We start from the raw sequence: 27,836 nt of genomic DNA, 5'->3' as shown, positions 1-27,836 counted from the left end.
AAGTACATATTTACTCCATTACTGTAATTACAGTTTCGGGGTATTTTTTACTTTACTGGAGTATTTTCCCATTTTCAATACTTTTACTTCTACTCCACTACATCTCAGAGGCAAAGTATTGATACTATTTAAGTAAAACATTTGAGTACTTCACTGCTGCAGGGAAATCAAATAAAACAAAGAACTACAATACCCATACACCCCTTGCGGTGCCGCGCATGCGCTTTATGCGTGTTTCCGGTGCACGGCCGAGGTTATAAATACGAAGGTTTGCTCGCTCTCCGTCGTCACACACAGAAAACAGAACCCCAATGATTCCTATATGTCCAGTAGTGTCCTTCACCTATGGTGAGTATAAAGCTCTTATTATAGAACCACAACATAGTCAACATGGGGGCTCCTTTGCAAACAGTCGTTATGGAGCGTTAACAGCTTCAAAGTGCGTGTTTGTTTGTTCGTGTGTCCTTGGAGGGGGGAGTCCGTCCGCCTGGGCTTCACCTCCGCGGCTTGTTAGCCGTCGTGCTAACATTAGCCTAGCTTCCTGCTACTAGCGCGTTATGCTGTCGCGCGAGCCGTGTTGCCATGTCGGCTTATTATAAGCGACGTTGGGGCTTATTTTTTCTGTGAAGTTGCTTGTTGTAAATACTGGTGGTCGTTTTTTTTTGGCCTTGTATCTAAAGGTCCGGGACCCCTTGGGGGTCCTTAAAGTTACTACAGAGGGTACGCGAAATCTTTGTGTGATCATATTTTTTTTTTGATACCTTAACCACTTGATCCCTTTTCTGAGGAGAACTTTAGCCAAAAAATAGCAGATCTACACGCTTGTAGATCGGCTATTGTTGGCAAAGAGCTATCGGTGTAGAGGGGGGGGAGCAGACCACGTAAACAAAAACAGTTTAATCTGGAACACAATGTTATACTATATATATATATATATATATGGAACACAATTTTATACTACTTCAGCCTAAGCTTGGCCACGCCTTTTGCCCGGAGTCTATATATATATATATATATATATATATATATATATATATATATATATATATATATATATATATATATATATATATATATATATATATATATATATATATAGAGGGGGGTCCTTCATCTCTCTCTCAGCTAAGGGGTCCTTAGGTTGAAAACGTTGAAGACCTCTGATCTAAAGTGTAGTTGCTTATTTGGGCTTGCTTCACAAATTTTAAATGATTTAAACCAGTGGTTCATGTTATGGACATGAAACCCCCCATCTGATGATGTTTTGTGCCAGAGGGAGCCCCTCATACCAGATTTGGGGGGTGTTCTTCTTCCAAATATTCCACATTGTATTGATTGTTTTGCAAATGGCAGATGTGAGCTTGTAGATGTATTGATTGTTTTGCAAATGGCAGATGTGAGGTTGTAGATCTGCTGTATGCAATGTATACAGTATTTAAAGGGCCTCTAGAGGCTAGTGCCCTGAGTTGCTTCTTTTTGGCTTGTTTTCCTAGACATGGCTTCTTATTTCTCTCCCAAAAATCTGGCAACACTGGCGCGCGAGCCGCAAAATTTACCAGACCTACAAGCTCGCAACGACTAGCCGACGTGACGCGTTGTGAGCTTGCAGATCTGCCATTTCGCGGCGCTCGCGCGACAACACTCATGATGCTCCAGTCCGTGGAGCTGAATGCTAACGTTAAGCTAGCCTAAATGGTAGCATTACCGTGGTGCTGAATGCTAACGTTAAGCTAGCCTGAATGCTAACGTTAAGCTAGCCCAAATGCTAACGTCAGCTAGCCTAAATGCTAACGCCAGCTAGCCGTGGCGCAGCTTTAGCATAGCGTTCACCCGTTCGCCTGGGTCTCCTCCGTGGAGCTAAATGCTAACATTAGCTAGCCTTTTAGCTTAGCGTTAGCATGTAGCATCTCACCCTCTCTCCGTCTCTCTCCACAGTGCCCAGCCGGCTTGGTGAAGATGCCAAAATGGCTACCGGCAACTACTTTGGATTTACCCACGGTGGTGCTGCGCAGTACAGGTAAGAGGAGCCCCCACCAGAGTTTTGCCCCCTCCCCACCAGAGTCATAATGGTGGCTTTCATCAGGGGGCTGCATCATCATCATGTCGCACAGATTATTATGGTTTGGTGACATTGGTGATGGTGATGATGCCCACCATTGCTCGCCATTGTTCCAGGTTGGGGGAGGGGGCCGCAGTCTGTCTGTGCTGCTGCTGCGGCAGGCTCTCTCTCTCTCCCCCTCTCTCTCTCTCTCCCACCATCACAGCTAACGGCTGCATACAGTGTTCATTGAAAACTGCCATCCGAATGAATTAAAGGTTGTTTTAACCAATGGTAATCAGGGGTCTTCAACAGGGGGTCCGGGACCCCTAGTGGGTCCTCAGTTACTACTGGGGGTCCGCCAAATCTTTGTGTGATATGATTTTTTTTTTACCTTAACTACTTGAATCCCTTTTCGAGGAGAACTTTAGCTCACAGCGCCTCGTGTTGCGAGGCGTTGTGAGCTTGTAGATCTGCTATTTTTGGCAAAGAGGCATAAATGTAGAGGGGGGAAAAAGAGCAGACCCCATAAACAAAAAGTGTTGATTCTGAAACACAATTTTATACGATATAGTGGGGGTCCCTGCATCTCCCCCTCAGCTAGGGGGTCCTTGGCCGGAAAACGTTGAAGACCCATGGTATAGCTAATACTAGTAGTGGTTGGAGGTGATCTCTATCATCCATTGAGACGCCTGGGCCCCTGCTGTCGGGTATGACATCTACTGGTCGACAAGTTGGTACTGCCTAAAGCACATGAGCTCACTAATATCTGCCCTGGCCACCGCAGTGAATGGTGAAATTAGTTCAAATGTTCAGATACAAAATTGCATAAATAGTTAGTTTTGGAAGTACATCTTATAGAATAAAGCGATTCTTAAAAACGAAGTGTGAGAAAATGCCTTAATAGATTTGACACGGATTTTAACACTTTCTCAGCTCAATATGTATCTTTGGAAAGGCAATGCTTTGACTAATGGTGGATTTGCGCCACTTTCAATTCATTTGAATTGTAAAGTAAATAAATAAAACATAATACTCAACATCTGACTAATGATTTGATCCTATACCAGTGTGATACAAATCTATATACATTACAGAGAACAAATGGCAATAAATGCAGCCACATTGTTATAAAATAAGATGGTGTAAAATGTTATATATTGCTTTAACTGTACAAAACAATAGCGTGACAGCAACTTAAAATATACCAGTCTTGGAATTGTTCATATTAATGTTCGATGTACAACTCTGCATATGAGCTTTTTTAATACATGATTTTCAGATTAACCTGATTGCACATAGGCCTGTATCTTGTTAAAACGGGTATGTCAGGTCTGACACAACTAGATCCCAGCAAGGGTTGACATCGACATTGAGGCTTGTCCGTTACACGCAGACTCTCGTGCCTATGGCAAGTCTAATCAAGCCTTGATTGTTATCCATGCTGTACTGTAAATGATTTGACTTGTTTTAAACAACCTAACCCATTTATTCGGATGCTATTATCTATTAACTATTATCTAGTTGTAATGTATCTTTAAGCATTTGATGGGCACATTCTTGGAAGTGTTTTGGAAATGGATGGCTAGAACGGTTCCCTGCAGCGGAAAGCTCTTTCATGCAAATCCAACTCTATTATCTTTAGCATTATCAGCCAGGGCAATGGCTCTCTCTCTGTTAACTCAGCTCTTGGGCCCCTGGACAAATGCACCACTGTCTCTCTCACACACACACACTCACACTCACACTCACACTCACACTCACACTCACACTCACACACACACACACCACCGTGAAATAGGAGTGAGCAGACAACTCATTAGATGTGTGGGAATGAATCGATTTTTTTGATGCATCGTAAGGCGCGGATGTGGCCAATTCAGCATGACTGCAGTGACATTACATAATCAATTACAGCCTGCTAACGTTCATTTATTTTCTGATGACTTCTGAAGACAACGTCCCACTGAACTGTGACGCTATGTTACATCGTCACGCTACTGACGCTCCCTCTTGAGAGTCAGTCTCCCAGCATTTACAAAGCAGACTGGGCACTCCTCAGTCAAATCATGTATGTCTGTATCACCAATGTCCAATAGCTAATCTACACGCTAGATGTGTACATTTGATATGGAAAGCCAAAAGGGTCATATTTTGCCAGTAGAGTTTGTTTGTGAAGTGTATATTATAGGCATCACGCATATACAATTGTATGGTGTGCAATCAATTGTAAAACAAATATTTCATTTGTGGGCGGTGCGGCTACTGCACAATGCTTCATATTGTCACAATGCTTTATATTGTCAATTCAACTAAAGTTGTGCATGCTCAGCCGTGCTCATGGCCTTGAACACCGGACAAAAGAGGCTGAGAATTCAGTGGTTATGGACTGTAAGTCTGAAACACTGCGACACATCTGTCCTATCTTTAGTATCAGCCTTTTCAACCAGTCTGGAACGTCCATGCTCCAGCGAGCTGTCACTTATTACATTCTGTATTTTTCACTCTCACGCTGCAGAAGCGATGGTGGGATTAACGTGTCGGTCCAGTAGGCTACATAAGTCGTTATTTCATGTTTAAAAGCATTCAATAAGAGCTATAAGAAAGTTTAATGGTTCACTGCAATACTTGTTGACCTGTCCCAAGTCAGTTAAACTCTGAGAATGCATGAAATGAATATTAACCTTGTTATTGACAATTGTCGACGAATACAAACCAGTTATAACGTGCATTCTATGCACTATTTTCTATGCAAACTATCATCAAATATAATTAAAAATTGGCAATTGATTAAGACAAAAATTCAAATAAAACATCTGAGCTCAGATAACAGCCCTAGATAATGTGACATTTGTATAGTTCTCTTTTATGAATAAAGTTTTACAATTGATGATGATGATGATAACCCTTTAAGATCAAAGACAACAAAAACAAACTATTTCCTTCAGACCTACTTCTCACTACATTGAAAACACTTCCACATCACTGGCCTTGATTCAGCAGTACTGGATCTTAAGAAGAAACTGATTGTTGACACATTTGCTATGCTCAGCCGGATGTTGGTTTCCATGGCAACAAGGGAGCTATTGGACAACTGTGGAAGAACCTCAGGAAGTGGTCTGAATTATTAACTGGCTAATTCAGACAAAATGTCTCCCACGAGTCAGACAGCCCAGAACATGTAGGGCTTTTGGGATGAGCACTGAGCCATTAAAGCGTGTAGATGTTCCTATATTCATCGCATGACTCTGTCCAGCTTAGGTGGTTAACCTGCGTTACTCTGGATGTCTTGTAAATGGCTCTAAAGAACGGCACTGTATTGGTCCATAGATATAGGCTCTATGCACAGCAGCCATATTATCACTTCCTTCACAGGTGTTACCAATGATACTAATGAAGGCTCTGTTCCATTTAGTGTAGCACAGTGGTTTCCACGACCCCCATAACTCTGAGAGTGTACAAATGGAACCAAATGGACCCTTACGGGTCCATTTGGTTCCATTTGTACACTCTCAGAGTTACGCACCCATAAGGGGCCATTTGGAAGCCCATGAGGGTCCCTGGACCCCAACTTTAGACCCACTGGTGTAGCAGAGTGTTTCCAGTGAGCCAACATGCACACAATATCAGCACCCTGACCCCGTTTGACCAGAATGGAACAGAGCCTTCATTAGTATCATTGGTAACACCTGTGAATGTCTTCATAATATGGCTGCTGTGAATAGAGCCTATTGTACTAACACTTTGAAGTCATGTCACCACCTAAAACACAAAATATGTGTGCCTGAGGGAACCCAGTTAAGACCCTACTCTCCCGTTTCCTTCCAGTCAGCAGCCAGGAGCCGGGGTAGCCTACACCCATCCAACCACGGTTGCCAGCTACACCGTGCACCAGGCCCCGGTGGCAGCTCACACTGTGGCGGCCGCCTACGCCCCCAGTGCCACCGTAGCCGTAAGGCAGGCGCCGGTGTCTGTGGCAGCCGCCACCGCAGCGGCGTATGGAGGCTACCAGCCGACGCATGCCGCGACAGACTACAGCGCCTACGCCCAGCGTCAACCTGAAGTCCCCCCGCCCCCACCTCCAGTCACCTCTCAGAACTACCAGGTAAAGTCCCATGCACCATCTCATCTGTACGTAAATACATTTAAGATAAATGGGGTGCAAGGGGTTAATCAATATAAAAATAATGGATTTTAATGAGTACTAATTAGTAGTAATTTTAACCCATTAAGACCTGAGGCGATTATTAAAAATGTTTTCTAAATCCTAACAGTTTTTTGAGAAAAAAAAAAAAAATCCCCAAGATTTTTCAAAAATAGCAGATCTACAAGCTCATAGCGCGGCACTCAGTGCCGCGCTATGAACTTGTATATCTGCTATTTTTGAATAGCCAAAGAAATCTAAAGTAACACAGATCTTTTACTCACTCTTCTTTCAAAACTTGATTGTCCTCCAAAATGAACATGGTCGTGGCTTGTGACATCACGTGAAAAGGGGTCTAATACATTCTGCTGACAGCATAGATAATTAGTTGTGCAATTAAGAGAAACAGTCGAGTGTGTGTGCAAATAGGTTTTATAAAATATTCATGAATAGGAATTCATATTCGCATGTATATTCATGAATAACTTTGGTTAACTGGAACACTGACCTGACTTACTTGCAAATCTATGCCCACATCAAGACTTTATTTTAGTCTAAATATTTGTCCCTTCCTCCTCCAACTTAGAAGGGCAGAATTCTGGAAAGTGGGCAGGGATCACGATGTAATCTATTGGTTGCTTCATGCCAGTGTTAGACTTGATTTAAGAAGTAGTGCTTTTCCAGTCAGAAGACAGATTGAAAGAAGCTGTCTGATTCAGTACATACTGTGCTTTTTATATCGTCAAAATTGCCTTATGGTGTCCAGATGCTTCAGTTATCACAAAGCAGCTGAATGCCGCAAATGAATCCCCTCTTCTTTATTCTTTGCTTTTTCATTTAGCAAGGATTTTAAGGATGCACGATTTTGCCCGATATCCAATTACCGATTATTTGCTTGGTCAAATTAATCAATACTGCTATTTCTCTTTTTGTCTATTACTATTATAGCCTACCCTGGTTTGTTTTTCCCTGCATCAGGCTTAATAGTTATTAATTTAATATTATGTCGCAGATTGAAGGGAAGATCTAAATATTTTTTCCTTAGGGCGATCTTAAACACTAAGTGTTTACACAACATGACCGGCACTTTGGCTACCATAGTCTGTTGGACACCTGTAAGGGGGAGGAGGAGAGTTTGCTTGTTTGGACAGCATAATTCCCCATGTTCATCAGCGGTGACCATGTGTCACACAAACTATGAAATCATGTCCGTTAGAGCAGTGGTTCCCAAACCTTTTTGCTCGAGACCCAAAATAAATCTTATGTCTCCCCCCGTGACCCAACTAGTGAAAATAGCCGCTCTACAAGCTCACAAGATGCGACATGTTGCGAGCTTGTAGATCTGCTATTTTCACAAATTCTTAAAAGTACTTTTCCCCCGCTAATTAATGGATTTTTTAAATTTATTTTGATGCTTTCGAAAAAAAGGTTGAATTAGTTTTCAACACACTAAAATTGAGATTTTTGTTGGGAATGTTTTGATAATCTTTTGAAATAATAAAAAAATTTGAAAGTTAGGAAACACAAAATAAACATATTTACTCGCGTGACCCATACAAATTGGTCCACGACCCACATATGGGTCCCGACACACTGTTTGGGAAACGGTGGGTTAGAGTACCTCTTTCTCAAGTGGTATGGTAACGGCCGTCTCTCTTTTGTCATGAGGCGGATCGCTGCTTGGAACAAGATAACAGTAAAATCAACAGCAAGGGAAAAGCTGCCATTCAGCTATTGATTTTGTGTCCAATATTGTTTGTTTTGAAAATAATAATACATTGATTGTTTGACTGTGCTATGAAATCTAGCAGCGCAGGTATGGTTTTCAAATGGCCTATACTATAAACATTGCTTGTGGTGTTTGTCTTCTGCAGGACACATATTCGTATGTGCGGTCTACAGCCCCGGCTGTCGCTTATGACCCCAAGCAATACTACCAGCAGCCCATCGCTACATCGGCTGTGGCCGCAGCACAGCCCCAGCCCACAGTGGCAGAGTCCTACTATCAGACGGGTACGTTCAACACGCCACTGGACTGGACTCGTCATGGTGAAGAAAAGTCCTCCTAGAGCTCTGATTCTCAAAGCTTTTCAAAAACTTGAATGACCTCCTGTTTGGTGTGCATTAGGCCAGTGGTTCTCAAACTTTTTAATTTCAATGACCCCTCATAACTCTGAGAGTGTACAAATGGAACCAAATGGACCCGTACGGGTCCATTTGGTTCCATTTGTACACTCTCAAAAGTTCCAGACCTGTACGTGTCCATTTGGAACCACCTCAAGGAACCCTGAGGGTCCATGGACCCCACTTTGAGAACCACTGCATTAGGGTCCATTTGCTTACATTTTCACAAAAAAAATAATCTAAAAGTGTGGTTTTCACAACGCTTGTAGATCAGCTACTTTTGAAAATGTTTCACAATGACCCGACCAAAACGAACATTTATTTCTTAAAACATCAAAGAGTCACGACACACTCATAGCTACTGATGCCAAACCAGTTTATTAAGCACAAGAGAACAACAAAAACATGTGTTGTCTATATCCCACATGTTTTTTGGATAATGGATATGTTTTGTGTTTTGTGCAACCTTTAAAAAAAAGTAATCGTTTTGTACTATTCTCTATTTCCCCACATAGCCCCCAAACCAGCGTACACGCAATGTATGACGCCGTACACCCAGACCCAGCAGACGCGCCAGGTGACTGCCATCAAACCGGCCACGCCCAGCCAGGCCACCTCGACCTTCTCCATCTACCCGGTGTCGTCCACCGTGCAGCCCGTACCCTCTGCTGGAGCGTCCGTAGTGCCGTCGTACTCCCAGAGTCCCACCTACAGCACCAACGCGGTCACATATTCTGGTAAGGAAATGCCGGCCATCACCCACACATACAAGTTACCCACACGCTAAACCCAAACGCAGTCGAGCAATATAGTAGAATGTGAGCTGCAGAAACGCATTTCATTGATCTGGGTGCCATCATTGTAACCCATTATAAACCGGGAAAGCATCTGTCATTTTAGATTTTAGCTGTATAGCAAAACACGTTTTAAGAACACTTAACACATTGATTGCCTAGATCGAGTTAACTCGTTTTTTTTTTTTTTGACCCAAAGACCAAGGAGATTTGATTTTTCGAAGATCTAGACTCCTATCCACTTCCTTGTTAACTTAAAACTTTAAAATTCTGTATCTCGGCTCCTGAGTAGTTTTTTTTTTCTTCAATGAAAAATCTCTGGCATAAAACTGCAAGAAATCTGAAATAATTCAGGCAGTGAATGTGTTAAGAGATCTTTCAATAAATGTTCAAAAATAGCAGATGTACAAGCTTGCAGCGCGGCACAAAGTGATGACTGTCATCATCATTTTGAATGGATGCAACATGTTTATTAATTTGCAACATTCCCCATAGGCTGTCGCTCTTATTAGCTTGCGCAAAATTCGCTTGAGTTGAACATTATTATTCAACATACGAGTTGTGTCGCATCGGGCGTAGATGCAGAATCTTGTCACTCAAAACACAGTTTAGCTAGACTGCACATTTTAGAATGGAGGAGGAAGCCTAAAGTTCCCAGTGTTAAACACTGAAGCATTTGATTTCTTTCTTAGATGCTGTGGCTAGTAGATTTAGAATTGGTATCTTTAACCCTTTTAGGCCCGGGAAGGAAACGCATGCGTGTCATTTTAAGGTTTCTTTGGCTATTCAAAAATATCAGATATACAAGCTCATAGCACGGCACCAAAATATTTTTAGATGGGAGGCGGTCCGCGGACAAATGCATATTATTTTGGGGGTCCTTGACATGAGAAAAGTTTGAAAAACATTGAAAATATAGCAACAATAAGTAAGAAAAAAAAAAAAACTTTAGGAAAAAAAAAACTGTTAGGATTTAGAAGACATTTGTAAAATCCCCAGATGTCAAGATTTGAGTTAAAAACTTTCGCTTTAAAAAAGTATATATATATATTCAAACTAAAGATTTGCACACATTTTCACGATAAAAAAAAAAAAGCAGATCTACAAGCTCGTAGTGCCGCGCTATGAGCTTGTAGATCTGCTATTTTTATAGAGCCAAAGAAATATTAAAATGACACAGATGCGTTCCCGGTCTTAAAGGGGTAAAAAAAAAGATTTTATTTAAATGTATTTCTTCATCACTGCCCCCTATTCCCGCTCCCGTAGGTACGTCTTACTCGGGCTACGAGGCCGCCGTGTACTCTGCTGCCTCCACATACTACCAGCAGCAACAGCAGCAGCAACAGAAGCAGGCGGTGGCCGCGGTAGCCGCTACAGCAGCGTGGACGGGCAGCACCTTCACCAAGAAGCCGCCCTTCCAGAGCAAGCAGCTCAGGCCTAAGCAGCCGCCCAAACCCCCTCAGATCCACTACTGTGACGTGTGTAAGATCAGCTGTGCAGGCCCGCAGGTGAGCACGCTCACACTTGTCTCTGTAGTCCTTGGTCTTTGAAGCCTAAAGACTGGTGGGGATCACTTTGAACCTCGCCTCCCTATTTTGGTCATGTTATAGACCAAAAAGAAAAAACTGATCTACAAGCTTGTTTGAGTACCTTGAAAAGGTACTCAAACACTGATCAAATTAGTTTGTTTCACAAACTTTGCAGGAGGGGACATTTTACTCCTTCTGTTCTCTATAGTTCAATACAAAAGCACGGAAATTGATTTGTAAAATTGATTAATACGTGATTCGTTTTTTGCTGAAACGCCATGCTTGGCTTGCAGTATACATTTGAAGCAAGTAATGGTGTCTCAAATGAAGGAATAGTAACCCCCCCCCCCCCTCCCTCTCCAACCAGACATACAAGGAGCACCTGGAGGGCCAGAAGCACAAGAAGAAGGAAGCAGCTCTCAAGGTGTCTCAGAGCAGCAGTAGCAGCAGCAGCAGTGGAGGAACCAGCAGCTCTGCCCGCGGCGTCCAGAACCAGCTCCGCTGTGAGCTGTGTGACGTCTCCTGCACCGGCGCCGACGCTTACGCCGCTCATATCCGTGGGGCCAAGCATCAGAAGGTAATGCATTTATTACCATCATGCGTCACTTGCTCACATAGATCAGTTATTTTTGACCAGCGACACCATTTTACCTATGGATTAGGCTTAACCACGTAAGCACTAGTTTGTACTTTGGGATACAAGCTCATAGCTCACAGCTTGTCTTATGAAGTTTTATACATTGACTATTTTTCAAAATTTGAGAACTTTGATATTAAACATATTTTTTAAGTCTTTAAACCTTTGCCAATAATGGCATGCCCAAAATAGGGAGGCCAGGGTTAATGTGTTTAACCACATGAACCCTAGCATCCCTATTCTTGGTCGAACATTAGACAAAAATGGCACATCTACAATCTCTCAACGTGTCGCGCTGTGAGATTGTAGATCTGCAATTTTTGCTGCATTTTGTAGAGGGGTAAAAAAAGGGCCTATCATAGACCCCTGGGCTGACACCGGTAAACACATTATGTAGGGGAACATAATGGATTGTAAACGGTCACAAAAGATATCATTCGATACACACACACACCCACATACAGGCAGGCTAAGTGGACGATGTGTACTTGTCTCTATACTGTGTATATTCGGCACAGATGTTTGCATATATGACCGGGTTCAGGTGTTTGGAAGGAAAAAGAAATATCGGAACATATTTGCATATCTGGTTTAATAAAGACATGATGGATGCCAGTCCTTTTACAGCTTCATGAGTCAGAAGGGGAACTTAAGCTTTGACGTGTTTTGGCAATTTAAGCAAAGATATCAAGATGTGTGCTACATGTTCCCAAATATGAGATTTATGATATGAGAGCATAGGCCGCACTGACGTACGCTGGAATGATTATGAACGTATGTCTGCGACTCTGTGTTGTGAATGACTACTGTAGTATTAAATAATGCTGCAGTGTTTTTAGATCTTACCACAATACTGATATTCGATATGATGTATAATTTCTTTTTTTAAATTTCAATTGAAAAGAAAAGGGGCAAGCCCTCCTTGAAGGTAAAGCCTTTATTGAATAGCTATAAATTCATTTTAGAAAAAAAAAACACGTTTCCACCTACAGAACTCGGCCTTTATGAATTGAATACGCAGGACCACAATGGAAACAAGCCCACAGGGTTTTTTTGTTATCCTTTTAGCATTATTGTGTAGGCCTTACACAATAATGCCCCCACCTCCTGTACTTTTTGCAATCTGCTAATAAAGAATTCAATCAATCAAAGCCACACAGCAAATTTGCATGACGCTCAAGCATTTGCTGAAATGGCTTTGCTATCATGCTGCCTAGGGTGGCAAATAAACAACAGTGATATGTTAGATGGATAGGAAAATATTAATTTTAGCCGTGTTGGTTCACAACATTCAGAGTGTCATAAACATACACGTTGTTACAATACACTTATTGTAATTTAGAAAACGGTTTGGACAGCTGCTTTCAACAGCAAACCCTCAACCGTGTTGCTCTGCTCCGTTCCCCCAGGTGGTGAAGCTTCACACCAAGCTGGGGAAACCCATCCCTTCCACGGAGCCCAGCGTGGTCACCCAGACCTCCTCCTCCACCACGGCCGCCCCCAGTAAGACCCCCTCCTCTGGCCTGGGCAGCTCCAGCACCACCTCCTCGTCCCTGTCCATGGGCACCTCCTCCTCCAATGCTTCTGCCTCCACCCACAACTCCTCCTACCTGAAGCCGGTCAACATAGTGAGCGGTGGCGGCGGGGCGCTCGGCAAGAACGCGCTCGGCAACAGTCTGTCGTCTGCCAACTCCACCGCCCCCGTCAAGAAGGCCTCCGCCCCCAAGATCAACTTTGTCGGTCAGTAGGTCGCCGTTGAATTTTGACGTCTCCTGGCGGTATTTGTCAATGACTTCATTCTTCACCTTGTTGCCATTATGCTCTGTTCTGTGTTTTTGAGGCTGAATTCCTGTTTGATTATTATAGCTCTGCATTTAACCAGTTCAACCACATGAATCCTAGCATCCCTATTCGAGGCTTGTCGTAATAGGCAAACATTCAGTGAAAACAGGCGAACAATCGGCTCACTACACGTCACAAGGCATTGTGTGAGCTTGTAGATCGGCAGAGATTTGAGAGGGAGAAAAGGACTGGGCTAATTACAGACCCCTTGCGTACCCATCTAAGTATATAGGGTTAAAGTCATTGAAGCCCCATGTACTTTTCATACAATGAAAAAAGAAAATGACTTTTTTTTAAATGATAATGGTTTTATATGTATTTTTTAATTGTCAATTTTCACCTATAATGACGTGCCCAAAATAGGGACACCAGGTTGAAAGTGGTTCAAAAACTAATGGCTACATGCCAATGTCTGGATATGTCGCTGCCAACTTGTGTAGTGATGGACGGCGACCAGGCGTGTGTTTCCAAACAACATTTCTTGAAGTTCTGTGCCTTGTAGAATAACAAGTGCATGACCTAGTTTAACCATACAGTCAAATGGCCAATAGTTCAACATGTCCGTGGTGAGTTCACTCCTGGCCCCTGAAAATGGAAACGGTCATTGTTTTCCTCTTGTATTGTGATTTATTGCATTTGTATGCTGTCCATTTGTCAAAGCATCTGTGGACTAGTGACTTCTCATTACAGATGAGAGGAAAATGGAATGTAGCAGTTTTAAGTAAACCAGTACTAAGAATCTTTGAATGGGAATTGATTGTTTTTTATTTTGCTTTTTTTTTGCATGATCAAATTCATTTGCAAATTCTTATTGGTTAATCAATTCATATATTTTGTTTAGACTGTGTATTTACGATTAGTGGCTGGCTCTTTAAAAAAAAATCTGGTGAATTAATCGCCCCTGGTATGCAAGGCTTTTTAATCTACAATTTGAGGTTTCATTGTATTTGTTGACTGTTCACTTAAGCCAATGCTATCTGCAAGCTCACAACACGTTGCATTGCCTATTTTCGTAACTGAATGGGTAATTTATGAAATATTGAGACAAGGTTTGTGTCCAACAGCGATGATATGAGACTAAAGAACCCTACCTCCCCCTTCGCCCCTTGCAGGAGGAAATAAACTGCAGACCACGGCGAAAGCGGATGAGATGAAGGCGGCAGAGATATCCAAGCCCGCGCCACCCTCCATGGCTGCCCCAGAGACCAAGAATGATATATCTGATTCGCTGTCTGCGGCGGCGCTGGCTGCACTGCAGAACGACGTGCAGCCTGTTGGACACGACTACGTTGAAGAGGTATTCTGACTGCCCACCACAGCTTCATTTCTCACTTGGGTGTTGCTTGCCAAAAATAACTGATCTGCACGCTAACTACACGTCACATCACGACTTATTGCTTACTTATAGCTTGTAGATCAGTTCTTTTTGAGAATATAAATGTTATTTTTTCTTTTAAGCAATGCAAAAAAAGTGTTCACAACTGCAGAAGCCCAAATAGGGAGACAGCTGTTTTTTGTTTAACAAACCCCACTGGCCATGAACCAGAGGGGAAGGCCTGTGCTGTGGTTGTGGGGCTGTAATCGTTCTATATTGCACTCCATCAAACACAAGTATAAAAGAGTTCAAATGAAGACTGACTCTGAGTCTGCCGTACAATTTTCTTTTTACGGCGTTGCTCGGCAATACCCTACCTGTCTATGAGAGGGTCTGTGTGTCACAAACCACTGGACCGATCAGTGCTAAACTTTGCATGCACACTGCACAGAATTAACTCCACATTGGAGCCATGCCGTTGGATCCTGTAAGAGTTAAAGTTAAAAACCACTGCTATAGGGAGGGAATTGAACATTTTGTGTTACCCATCTCCTTAGGTCCGCAACGATGAAGGAAAAGTCATCCGCTTCCACTGCAAGCTGTGTGAATGCAGTTTCAACGATCCCAACGCCAAGGAGATGCATCTGAAGGGAAGGAGGCATCGACTGCAGTACAAGGTTGGTAAATTTTTATAGGTCCAGGCACAAGTGTTATTATGCCTAATGTATTATCTTTGGCTGCTGTCGCTTGCTGATAAGAACTGATCTTCAAATCATGTTTTAGCTGGGACAACGTTATTTTTGGCATGACAGGTTTTTAGACCGAAGCGAGTAATCTACACGACCCAGGACACTAGACTGAACTATTTTGAATGGTTAAACAATAAGTCATAATTTGATCATGCCGTCATCTGTCCTGACATTTCCTCTTCACCTGGTCTTTTAGAAAAAGGTGAACCCTGACCTTCAGGTGGAGGTGAAGCCTAGCATCCGTGCCCGTAAGATTCAGGAGGAGAAGATGAGGAAGCAGATGCAGAAAGAAGAGTTCTGGAGGAGGAGAGAGGAAGAGGAGCGCTGGAGAATGGAAATGAGGTACGATGAGGTCTTTGATGACCAGCTGATGTTTTTTTGTTTTTTTAACTTGCGTCTCCATTCTGGGGAAAACATCTGCCGAAAATAGTGCAGATGTATTTTCCACGGAGATTTGATGTAGAGGGGAAAACGGGAGGGAACCAAGTATAGATCCCTGGGTGATCTCAGTCGACTAGGGTTTAAGTGGTTCATCAGTGGACATTCTCCATGTCTAATCTGCTGAACTCCCAGGTCACCGTTTGTTTTTTCCTCCCCAAACTGCTGAACCTTTCCAGGCGTTATGAAGAGGACATGTACTGGAGACGCATGGAAGAAGAGCACCACTGGGATGACAGACGCCGTATGCCCGACGGAGGCTATCCTCAGGGGCCCCCTGGGCCACCCGGTCTCTTGGGGGTCCGGCCTGGCATGCCCATCCCTCAGCCTCAGGGACCTGTGGTAGGTCCTCCTGGGTCCTCTGAATTTTTTACTATTTGAATGCAGTTTTGCGTTTTCTGTTAATCAAGTAACTCGTTGCATGACTATGTCTTTGTCATTAAAAAGTAATTGGTTACAGAATTGCCTACTGAGAAAAGTAACTCTTTGGAATACTCTTACATGAACTAAATTGAAACCTCATTGCGATTCCTTTCTTGTCGTGTGAATGAATAGTTTTCTTTCCACCATTTCTCTTTTAGCCGCCTCGTCGCCCCGACTCTTCAGACGATCGCTACGTAATGACCAAGCATGCAGCCATTTATCCCTCAGAGGATGAACTCCAAGCTATCCAGAAGATTGTGTCCATCACAGAACGTGCCCTCAAACTGGTGTCGGACATCATCACTGACCAGGACAAAGACAAGGGCAAGGAAGAGGACAAGGAGAAGGAGAAGAAAGAAGTCGCTAAAGACAGGTGAGGCATCTGAGAGAGCTCAACGTCTCTTTGTCTCCTCGTGTTTCTGTGTTTAAACTTCAAACATTGACATCACTGCTGGTTCAAAAACAAAATGTTTTTGTCTTTTTTCTATCTAGAGCACTGAAGGGAGTGATGAGGGTGGGTGTCTTGGCCAAAGGCCTGCTCCTTCGTGGGGACAAGAACGTCAACCTGGTCCTCCTCTGCTCCGAGAAACCCACCAAGACCCTCCTCAGCCGCATCGTCGAGCACCTTCCCAAGCAACTGACGGTATCGCCAAAATGTCACATCGTCAATTCTTGATTATTTTTACCCAAAGCTCTGCTACACATGTGCAATGCCTGCCATCATGCCACACAATGAGTGTTAACATCATCGGTGTTGGTGTCTACTGCGTGTCATCCTTTCTAGATTGTTACACCAGACAAATACGAGGTTAAAGGCTCCATCGAGGAAGCGGCCATTATCCTGCTGTCCGGCGCAGAGCCCAAGATGCAAGTGACCATCACACTGACGTCACCCATCATCCGAGAGGAGAGCGGACGGGACGGAGGTTGGGAAAGCCACCGCAGCCTTATTTCCTCAATTCTTGTCTCCTTCTCTTTCTCTTTCAATTCTCTCTGTCACATCCCTATGAGATTAATTTCCATATTTTGATTCATGTCCTGAAGAGCCCTACCCTGCTGGCACTTAAGTTGGTTTGGAAAAGGGTACCGATTTAGAATGAGCAATTTGTTCTCCCAAGCCCACCACAAGTTTGAATACAAACATGGAATGGGCTTGGTCCTTCCCCTTTTTATTCTTTTTAAAAATCTATTTTTTTAGGGGGTCAAACAGTCCCCTGCGCCGTTTGCTGCAATGTGATTAGATTGCAGTGTGTCAAAGCTTGCTGTGATCTAAAGCTAGCCTCACTATAAACTTGACACAAAGTTTTCAGTTAACAGTGATGCACGCTCTCTAATCACAGTGAGTTCAGCAGGGGTGGGGCGGGGGCGGCGGCGGGGGGGGGTGAAGATGCCAGCAGTGTTGCTCTTAAGGCTTCGGCTCTGTAACTTTCCAGTGCCTCTCAAATGCTATCCCTTTAAAAACAACGCATGATCAGTGTTTGCATTGTGTTGAGTCTAGTTAATCCCAGGTAAGATTCATTTTTGTTTCCTGTGTTCAAGGGGATTCTGTTTCCACTTACAACGAGCAGTACCACAGGGTTCTTCTAGCTGTTGCTCCTTTAAAATACTTGTCTTCTAATGGTGCTACTATCAACCCAAAAAGCTGTACCGTTACAACTTGTAATTTAAATTTGTACCTGGGCCCATGTCTGACTTGTAACTTGTAGTTTGTGTTTTGTGCCCAAGTGATGTCTGACTTGTAATGAGGGCCCTGCATAACATGCAGGGGCCCTATAGTACTCTGTTCATCTGTCAATCATCCACAAATTGTATGACTAGTTGAGCCGCAAAGCAATACCAAAATGATTGTAGTCCGGCCATCTGTGGGTGTATGTCACTCTGTCTGCAGTGACTCAACCCACTACACGGCCATGAAGTGCATCTGAAAGAAAAGATCTGGCATATGGCCAAACTTAATAGGTTAAGGACAGTGATGAGCCTCATGGCTCAGCTATGCACCTTACTTGTTAGGAAGAGTGAAATATTCAGTTTGGGTCATACTCCTGTCTTTGAGCAAGGCACTGGGGCTGAAGTCGGTCCCCGGGTGTTGCTCAGTGGCTGCCCAGTGCTCTTAAGACTTTGCAGGGGACACATTTCCCCACAGGGATCAAGGAACTAAATGATAGTATAACATAAACTGATAATGGATCAATCCAGTTTGTTCATTTAAACTCCACCATAAGACTAAAAATGATGTGGACGTTATCTATTTTGCGGCTCAACTACTGTACTATGCTCATCTCTAGGTTGCCTTGTTTAGATTTGTACTTTTATCTCAGATTTGTAACTTGTGTTTTTAAAGAAATAATAGCAAGTTACAAATCGGACATTATTGTGGTACAAATCTAAATTACAAGCTATGATTTTGTGCCGGGTGCAGCTTTCTGATTTGGTAACTCCATACTCTTCTGATTTTCTTAATGATAAGCCAAAACAAATGGTCATTAATTGTGGAGAACAGATTAGCAAGCGGCAGAATGTTAACTTGACATACTTATGTGCCACTCGAAATTCTGCACAAATTGGCTAAATGTTCATCGGAGGATTTGTGCGACGGTTCGAATGGTGGATCCGTTTGTCAAGTTAGGATTTGGCCACGGGCCACAGGGCAGAATTCCAAACAGCCAGGGAGAGGAAGTTGGTTAGCGGAAGCTGGGTCACATGTCCCCACAGGAAACAAATCTTCCTTTTTGTCTGGTGATGAGAAGTTCACCATGCTGAGGTGCCCTGTTCAGAAGTGCTCCCCTGAGGGATTTGGTGTCCTTCTCCATACCCTTATCTTAGGACTCAAATTGGGTGCGTCATAGATTTAATTGTGGAATAATTCTGTTAAAAACGGCTCTTATGTTAAAATCCATTGTCTTTTTTTTTTGTATTTTATTTAATGGCAATGGATGGGTAAAGCAAAAGCTAGAAAATTTCAGTCTATATATATTTCCAAGCATCCTTAGGGGAGTAATGGTCAACTTCAGGGAGGAAGACTATGACAGAGGAATCTTTGGTTGGACCTGGGTACAGCCATCGGTATACAATGACTGTTGGGGTTTATTGGCAACCTACTGATGCTAGGTATGCATGCAGTGATGTCCTAACCCCCTTTGTTTGCTGGGAGCTTTCATGTTTTTGTTTTATTTTTTTTCCAGCACGCACCGCTGCCTCTTTATCCGTAGCTATTCTTACAAGTCCAGCCCAAAGTCCCTCTCTCTTATTTCTTTGAACAAAAAAAAAAAATGCAAAAGAAAAAAAAACCTCCATCTTTTTAAATGACCTGTCTGCCATCAGAAGCAACCAGCTCCGGAAGGATTTTTGACCAAGGTTTCCCCCACTACCCCAAACACTTTGCCACACCTACCATCGCCTACGCCGCATTTATCAGGTCATATCTTAGGAAGCCATTACTGCGCTCATGACTTCCTCCTCGTTTCCATGTCCATACAAATAACCATGACCCACGCCCGTTGGTAGACCCATAGCCTGATTTATGCTTCATCGTGTGATTGTGTTGCATGCCAAAAATTGCTGTTTTCAGCATGCAACACCATCCTACGACAAAGTATAAACTCAGCCTTCCTCTGTCCTAACATAGAGATCTCAGGGCAAATTACTGATTGGCACCACACAAATATATTCAAATAATTGTCTAATTGAAATTACTACCTTTTATAGCATTGTATGATAAGATTACTTTGTTTAACCCCTCTTATTTCTTTTGTAAGACCTAGTTGTTGAATTACCTGATAATTGGCTTTGTCTACATATAGCGAACTACCATTACATCACTTCCTTTTTCTCTCCTACAATGTTTGTTTAGACTGCAAAGTACGCTAGTCCTAATCACACACACATCCCTTCTATGATCTAACATAATCATAATGCCAAATCCACAATAACTACATCCATCATTCAGTGTGTGTGAAGTACAGTTATCAGTCCAAATGACCTTTTTGGACAAACAAGTTTAGGCTGTTAACAGTAGATATATATACACGTAGATACCGCATTGGCCACTGCTGTTCATTGGAGTGATGCCTCAATGTGGCCGCCATATTGGTCCGGTCAAGCTCCGCCTCCTTACTGCATGTATGTCTATTAAACCACATTTTACGCCGTTTGATTTGTTACAATGCCACACATGTAGTTCTGTTACATACGAGTATGTGATACTTTAACATTAATAGTTAGAAATATACATGGCCCCAAACCACAATAACACAGGCATATTTCTTGCAGTGGAGTTAAGGCAAGTTTCCCGGACTAATATGGCGGCAAAGTTGACGTAAGATCCAGTGGCCAGTGCGCATATATACGTATATTATGTCTGTTGTTACCCACTTAAGCCCTAAATACTTCGTTGTACGACGAATAGCGAAAATAGCCGATCTACAAGCTCACAAAATGTTGCATCTGCAACAGGTTGTGAGCTTGTAGATCTGCAATTTTTTTTGCGTTTTTGATAATAACCCTTATAACAATGCCCAGAATAGGGGCGCCAGGTTGAAAGTTGTGAAGCAAGCAGCCTACAGTGCATTGTCATGGGAGGGAGGGGACAAAAAAAACACCTGGTATGTGTGGCAATGTGTTTGTTCTCGGCAGCCTCGCTGACCTGGTCAAACACCCATTCCTCATCCACCATCTTGACAATTCGAATCCATTTTTAGATGTAACCTCGGGTATGGTGAAAGACCCAGCGGACGTCTTGGACAGGCAAAAATGCCTTGACGCCCTGGCTGCTCTGCGCCACGCTAAGTGGTTCCAGGTTGGAACATCATTTTACTTTCTTATTGTAGCCTTATGAGATTATGCATAACATTTTAATTTTTTACTCTTTTGGTTTGACTTTTATTTAACGGTAAAATTAACTGATAATTGAAAAACAAATCGTAACCATTTGAAAACGATACAAATATTCAAGGATGCCGCCTAGAATTACAATAGCTGTCCAGGTTAATGTTTGTTGCTATACATTGATGCTAAACCTTTTAAGTTGATTAGAATTATTGATATTACTCTTAACAAAGAACTGGCATCCTTGTATTCCCTTTTTTTGATTCCATAAGTACTGTATTTTAATTTATTATTTTTTTAGTTCCATGTGATTCCATAAGGCTGCAGAGTATACTTTGCATAAGAGTGTGTCATCAATAAGTGCTTTCATGTTGAGCGTTTGTATTTTGTGATTGATTGATTTATTTATACTTGTAGAATAGGGATTGAGAGAAAAAGGAACATCTGATTAGTTTACTGTGATGATGCTGCTCAAGCAAATGCACCAGCAAAGTAAAGCAGATTTCCATGGCTCTTTCAGTCCCTATACTATCCTCTCAGATAGACTCTTGTACTTTTTAAGTACCTGTTTGTGAGATACTTGAGAGAAACCTGAGGTCAGGGTTTAGAAGATGACAAGGAAAGCACCTCCTTCCTTGTGCATCTTGCAAACTTTGAACTCCCCTTTACTAACGACGAGGTACAATACTGCTGGGAATGGTGGCTGATTGCAAATTATCATAGCCTCCCAAATTCCTCCAAAAGCGAATCAGAAGCTTCCATTATGCGCAGTAGTGTTTGGACCTCTGTGACAGAATCCATCCAGTTGTTTGATCCCCTGTCTCTCTGTTATTGCTGCTGTTAACTCACTAAACTTGACTTCACTGCATCAAAAGGCTAGAGCCAACGGTCTTCAGTCATGTGTGATCATCATTCGTATTCTGAGGGACCTCTGCCAGCGAGTTCCCACCTGGTCAGCCTTCCCTGGCTGGGTGAGTATCAGTGTGAGTTATGATGCCCATGTTACTGAAATGAAACCTCCCGACATGACACACATTGTCTTATACTGAGGGTGTAAAGGGGGATTTGACTTACTAAAACTAGTTGTGCACTGATAATGGCAGATCTATAAGCTCACAACACAGCTTTTACATCTATTTTCGTTCAGCGACACGCCGTGCATCCATGTATAAATGATAAAAAAAACAGTACACATATTCATATTGGCTCGCTTCAATACAAGACTTTGGGTGCAGATGTGTACCGATCCGAGTTTTGCGTTCGGAACATAAGCTAACTATATTTAAAAGTGAAAAAACAACACAGATGACACAATTCCAAATTGTTAACTGTTACCCATTTGTGCCTTTTTTGTGTCCAATTGCTTGCTGGTTACCTGGGAAGTGACTACTGATCAGTCCATTTTCTTGTATTGCCAAGGAGCTCGGTGTGTGTGGATCACAGCAAAACTCTGGCTTTCTGTGATGAATATGACTTTACTTACTTGACTTATTCCTGTAGGCTCCTAGATGGAGCATAGGGCCGCAATTACACCCCGCCATCGGACTCTGTTTTGGGCAGTTTTCTTCAGCTGGGCCCACGATAGTCCAGTTGTCTTTGCCTCACACTCGACTGATCTTCTCCAGGTCTGTTTTGGCCTCCCAACTTTTCTTTTGCCTTGTGGATTCCAGTCCAGTGCTTGCCTTGTGATGGTGTCAGCCGGTTTGTGGAGGGTGTGATGAATATGAGGGCTATAGATTCACATGGGAGGGAATGAGCTATAGATTCACATGGGAGGGAATGAGTTATCTGTCAGCTTCTTGAGTTGTTGGCTTCATGCAATATCAAAGCCATTGATATTATGTGAGTGGAAAAAACTGCAATAAACAGATGTTTAAAAAAAAAAAAAAGCCATTGATATACCTAGACTGATTGAAGTCGGCATTAAAGACTTGTACTAGGAAGAAAACAACACATCTTGTGTAGACAGAACACGCACATGCATTGATACAAGTAATGCGTATTTGGGTAAGGTCCATTCATTGATAGGTAAGCTGTGAACACAACCTTGAGCTGTGAGAGTCTGTGCACAGATAAGTCTGTTAACTTGAGCATTTTGTTTGAATTGTCTGATATTATAGTTTGCTCTTTGTAAAATATCGCTCTGCTGCCAGTAGAAGCTGAATTATCGCTATGCTGCCAGTAGAAGCTGAATTATGTACGCGTAGGGCTAACTTGATTATAAAGCAATTACCCAATTTAATAATTAATATGCATGTCAATACTGAATAAATGTTTGGCACTTTTTGACAACGTTATGGCCAAGAAACTATTTTGACCTGGTTACGGACCTTTTCCATAACCTTTGACCTTGAACCAGTTTCCCAAACTGTTGATCACACAATCTAGAGTCCACTGCCCAGCTGTCCTGAAACAGTTGCAGATGAATTGCATGCAGATATTAGATAAGAAACTGGACAAAGTTAGGTAATAATTGTCACTTTATAAATTAATAAATCCAAGCTCTTATGCCAGACCACAATATGGACCTGGGTTTTTAAAGATTAGACTCGACGGTCCCTTTGGGGTGGGGGGTGGGTGGGGACAGACCAGGTTTACCAAGTGGTTTTAAGACAAACATTTAATTTGTGCTGACTGACGATCCATGTTCTATCCTCTTCATGTTCTTCAGGCCCTGGAACTGCTGGTGGAGAAGGCCATTAGCAGTGCGTCTGCCCCCCTCAGCCCAGGTGACGCCCTGAGACGAGTCTTTGAATGTATTTCCTCTGGGATTTTGCTCCCCGGTAAGATATGGTTCTGTTCATATTTACTGCTTTGTGTGACCCACGGCCCCTATTGAGAAACGAGGGGAATTATGATAACAGTGGTTGTTTCAAAACAAGCCAGCCTTTTGTCTTAACCTATAGAGCACGAAGTCTGGCTTCCCCCATTCAGAATTCCCATAGACTTGTTTAATATCGTGTCAAATAAGAACTGTGTTCCAAAAATAAACAAATGAGCCTGGCGGTTTGACTTGGATATGAAGCATCAACTGACGGTGAGAAAATGCTAATGTTGCCACCGCCGAATTAGTAACATTTTCACCAGAAACTGACTCAAATATGAGAGTGACTATCGTAATTGATACAGAGCCACCTCCCTGACAATATTGCCGGGACAATTTGTTTATTGTTGGACCACAATTCTTATATGGGACGACTCTAAGATGATGCATTGCTTGCATGCATGCATGCATGCATGCATGCATGCATGACTGCCTGGGTAAAGCGGAACGAGGAGTGCTCATTTTTCCGGCACGGGAAGCCAGGACCAAGCCGTGGCCCGGGTGTCTTTGAGGCCATACCCCTCGAGGGAAACAAAAAAAAACCCCGGCCGCTGGGAATTATGGATTGTTTCCCTGTTTGGCATGGCGACCCCCCCCCCCCTTTTCCACATGTACTGTAACATATATACAGAACTGAGACAGGATAAACTATTTAAATGGGAAGTTATTCAACATGAGCAACATAAAAATGAGAAGTCAAAACCTGAAAATGTATTTTATGTTTACTAAAGAGCTTGAGAGATGGGAAGACCCTTGTTACTGAACATTATAGCAATGATTACGATCACAATATGGAGCCATTTTATTTTTATAAAAATATATAACTTGATACCCTCAAGAAGATGAATCTCATCGGGAGGATATACTGAAAAGTGGTATTGTCCAGGACGGTTGAATATGCTCATAAACGAGTGTTTGTTTTCCAACAGGTGGGCCAGGTTTGGTAGATCCTTGTGAAAAGAATCCCACTGACACCCTGGCAACCATGGGAGAGCAGCAGAGAGAGGACATCACCTCCAGTGCACAGGTACTTCCATTAGCTGCATCCTATTGAGTGACACGGATGAGGCTGCTAGCATTTTGTAGCTCTCATACAGGAAAAGCCACTTTTTATTTCTCCTATAATGACATGCCCAAAATGGGGACAACAGGTTGAACGTGGTTAAAAAAACATGACACGTCTGCTGCATAATCAGTCACATCATGGCCGATGCGAGCTTTAGGAATGCACTGTGGATTTGTAGCGGAAGTTGAGAGTGGTCTAAGTCCCGGGAAAGACGCGCTGTGATTGGCCAGTAGTCACTTTGAGTGTCAGTTGGGGCAAACGCAGTCCCCACAACATCATTTACTATTCTGTGCCTATCGGTACATAACTCGGACGGCGCTGAGTGGGCTCAAAGCGAACTTCGCAACGTTCGGCACGGCAACTCGGTGGCTCAAGTTCGCTTGAGACTGCACCCCTCCGTCGCGGTCCGGTCCAAAACTATACTTTATCGGCGAAAAAAAGTAGTCCGCGGTTGTTTGAAAAAGTATTGTCCCAAGCAGGAGTCGAACCTAGACTGGTAGTGGATTAGGAGTCTAATGATTAGCGAGGTGCGCCACTGTGGCCGGTGCTGAGATTGGGTATTCGGGCTGTATTAGAATGTGACGTCCTAACTCTTCTAATGTAGAAGAAAGAATTCCCCACGCGGGCGCCCGTCCAAAAGGGGACGGCTCGCCCCGAAGGCGTCCCACCCACTACAAATCCGCCTTGCACTACCATATATAGCATGGCCGATATATATGCTCCCGGTTCAAATTGTATTTCCAGAGGTCACTTCTGCTGTGTAATGTCCTCTTCTGCCTGTCCGTTGCACAGTTTGCTCTGCGGCTGCTTGCGTTCCGTCAGATCCACAAGGTCCTGGGCATGGACCCCCTGCCCCAGATCAACCCTCGCTTCAACGTCCGCAACACCCGCAAGCGTCGGCGTGACAACAGCGACGGCACGGACAGCTTCGAGGGCGAAGGCAAGAAGGACAAGAAGGATTACGACAGCTACTAGGCAGCACCAGAACCCCCCCCCCCCCCTTACCTTCCCATACTAATTTAAAGTAGTCTATATATGTGTATATATATAAATGTACCTCTATGTTGTCACTGCAATTAACAGCTGGGTTTCCTCTGCCTCCTGTGTAGTGGCTTGAGTCCAGTGTTGCATTTTGCTTGGTCATGTAAAGCGACGGACATAACCTGCTGGTTGACTAGTGCTTCATTAGGTACCGCAGAAACCAAAACCTGTCCTTTTGCTGTAATGTTTTAGCTATAGATGGTTCGGACCTAAACTTTTCCTAGCTAAAGCAAGTTTTTATCCTTTATGCTTCACAAATGGAAGTAACCATGACTTCCTAAGCTCCGCAATTCCTTTTCCAGGATTTTTCTCATTTTTTTTTTTATTTGGGGAAAGACATTCCTCACACATTTTAAGTAGAGCCGGATTATCTTTGTTACATCTATACCTTGGATCACAAACAAAAGGTACAAATGAACTTGCCTATGTTGATGTGTTGTATAGTTGCATTCAGAGGTTGACTGTTCTGTTTGTAGCTGTTGTGAAACAGCCAATTTGGTCAACTGTTTTCCCCCCCTCAATTTGTGCTTTTGAATATCATTTCTCTTCCGTGCAGAATGCAAGTGGCAGTAGATCTATGTGGCATTGTACTACATTTCTGAAAATGACTAATTCCTGAGACATTTGTGTTAGTGAAGTTATCCCTAAACCTAGCTCTAATATAAATAAGTATATGAAAATATTGCTATAGCCTCGCAATGGTTTAAAAAAAAGAAGATTTTTGGTTTATTGAAAGCATGACTGTTAAGATAATTTTATTGTGTTCTGGCTTTTAACATTTGTTTTAGTTTTTGTTTTTTTTCTGATTACTGGAACGTTTAATTGCTTGCTTGCCCTCTTTTGGTTTGATACTATTTCGTTCATTTGAGTAATCTGTACAAGCTGAAAATGGGGAAAAAAATGTAACTTTGATGTTGTAATTGCAGTTCAATGTAGGTCCATTCTCAATGCCTGTCCGGTTCTGCACTCTGCTTTACAGTAAGCGGAATAAATACATTTCCTGAGTGAAGAACCATTGGCCTTCATGTGAACTACTTGATTTCATTTCATGTTAATACATGCAGGATGTCCCAATGTCTATACAGTGATACCCAACATGTGGGCCTCAAGGGTATAACATTTTTGTTGTAGGTCACAATATTCAGGTGTATACTTCTAGTGTTTGTTCAATAACGGGTCTGCCCACCTGTCCAGCTCCTTTTTTTTCTTTTTTCTCTAACCAATCAGGGGAGGGTAGGCCTACTCATTTATCAGCTTAAATGTTCTATTGTTCCAATTTAGTCTACTAATTTCTTTGTCATCACTTCCAATTTCACTTGTTATCCTGTATCGGTTAGCTCTACTGATTGGATGAAAATTAAGAGCTGGAGAGACGGAGACCCCCATTACTGAACAAACACTATAACAATGATTACATCAGACCATAGCTATGATTAGTCTATCAGAATATAGTTATTTAACACTTGTTATAACACAGAAATACTATGTTAATTCCACCGATCAAAGCCGGCCCACCGATCTGACCACTTAACATCGGCTGATGTGTTAAGTGGTCATGGGTGGGCCGCGAACGATTTCAAGATGTTTCAGAAAAGGTGGGGGCACCAACCACTGGTCTGTGTCAACTTCCATGCATTCTGGATCAAGAACGGTGCCGGCGTAATTCACTACTGTAGATGGTGCTAGGTGGGAATTTAAGACAAACCTGTGCTCTAGAAAGAAGAGGGAGTTATATGACATGGTCTACATTTGATGTGCAAGTGCAACATGGTAAGCTTTAAGCATTTTGACTAAACCAACGCATTGTTCCTTGGCTACTTGCTGTAAATTTTGAAAGGGAGAAGGTCAGGGTCAGGGATGATAGGTGGGGTTATTGAAAAGTTTTATTTTTGAATATTGCAACTTAAAAAAATATATATAACAAATGAAAGCATTTAATTCTGATTAACATTGAGTCTGATCATTACAATGTCCTGATGTGAAAGAAAATATTTCAAAAAACAACTTAAGTATTTGGACAATGAAATTATGTTGGAAATATTGTATAC

At 42.6% G+C, this 27,836-nt stretch overlaps 1 protein-coding gene across 3 annotated transcripts; it reads left to right on the top strand.

Moving 5' to 3' along the window:
- The first annotated feature begins 245 nt into the window (after positions 1–245).
- On the top strand, positions 246–26,801 carry zfr (zinc finger RNA binding protein). 3 transcript variants are annotated; one of them, XM_084055283.1, is made up of 20 exons: positions 246–348; positions 1,936–2,017; positions 5,867–6,143; positions 8,057–8,195; positions 8,822–9,043; positions 10,367–10,608; positions 10,997–11,206; positions 12,676–13,006; positions 14,221–14,405; positions 14,981–15,100; positions 15,369–15,514; positions 15,790–15,952; positions 16,192–16,406; positions 16,526–16,676; positions 16,818–16,959; positions 20,731–20,828; positions 21,733–21,828; positions 23,529–23,640; positions 24,611–24,708; positions 25,540–26,801. In XM_084055283.1, the coding sequence occupies exons 1-20, from the start codon at positions 312–314 to the stop codon at positions 25,720–25,722; spliced, it is 3,249 nt and encodes a 1,082-aa protein (XP_083911409.1). In that variant the 5' UTR covers positions 246–311; the 3' UTR covers positions 25,723–26,801. The 3 variants fall into 3 exon arrangements, with proteins under 3 accessions (XP_083911409.1, XP_083911408.1, XP_083911410.1); XM_084055282.1 differs by having other exon boundaries at positions 21,733–21,840; XM_084055284.1 differs by lacking the exons at positions 20,731–20,828; positions 23,529–23,640; positions 24,611–24,708; positions 25,540–26,801 and having other exon boundaries at positions 21,733–21,840.
- Positions 26,802–27,836: the final 1,035 nt, after the last annotated feature.

The sequence above is a fragment of the Gymnoscopelus microlampas genome (assembly GCF_963454915.1).
Source record: "Gymnoscopelus microlampas genome assembly, chromosome: 4".
NCBI classification, from domain to species: domain Eukaryota; kingdom Metazoa; phylum Chordata; class Actinopteri; order Myctophiformes; family Myctophidae; genus Gymnoscopelus; species Gymnoscopelus microlampas.
Note: the sequence above shows the minus strand (reverse complement) of the source record. Positions and strands in the feature narration are given on the sequence as shown.

Coding starts and splice junctions, on each gene's coding strand:
- zfr (XM_084055282.1), top strand. CDS start 312: ATGATTCCTATATGTCCAGTAGTGTCCTTCACCTATG. Junction 14,406..14,980: donor GACACGACTACGTTGAAGAG/GTATTCTGACTG, acceptor CCATCTCCTTAG/GTCCGCAACGATGAAGGAAA. Junction 23,641..24,610: donor CTCTGGGATTTTGCTCCCCG/GTAAGATATGGT, acceptor GTTTTCCAACAG/GTGGGCCAGGTTTGGTAGAT.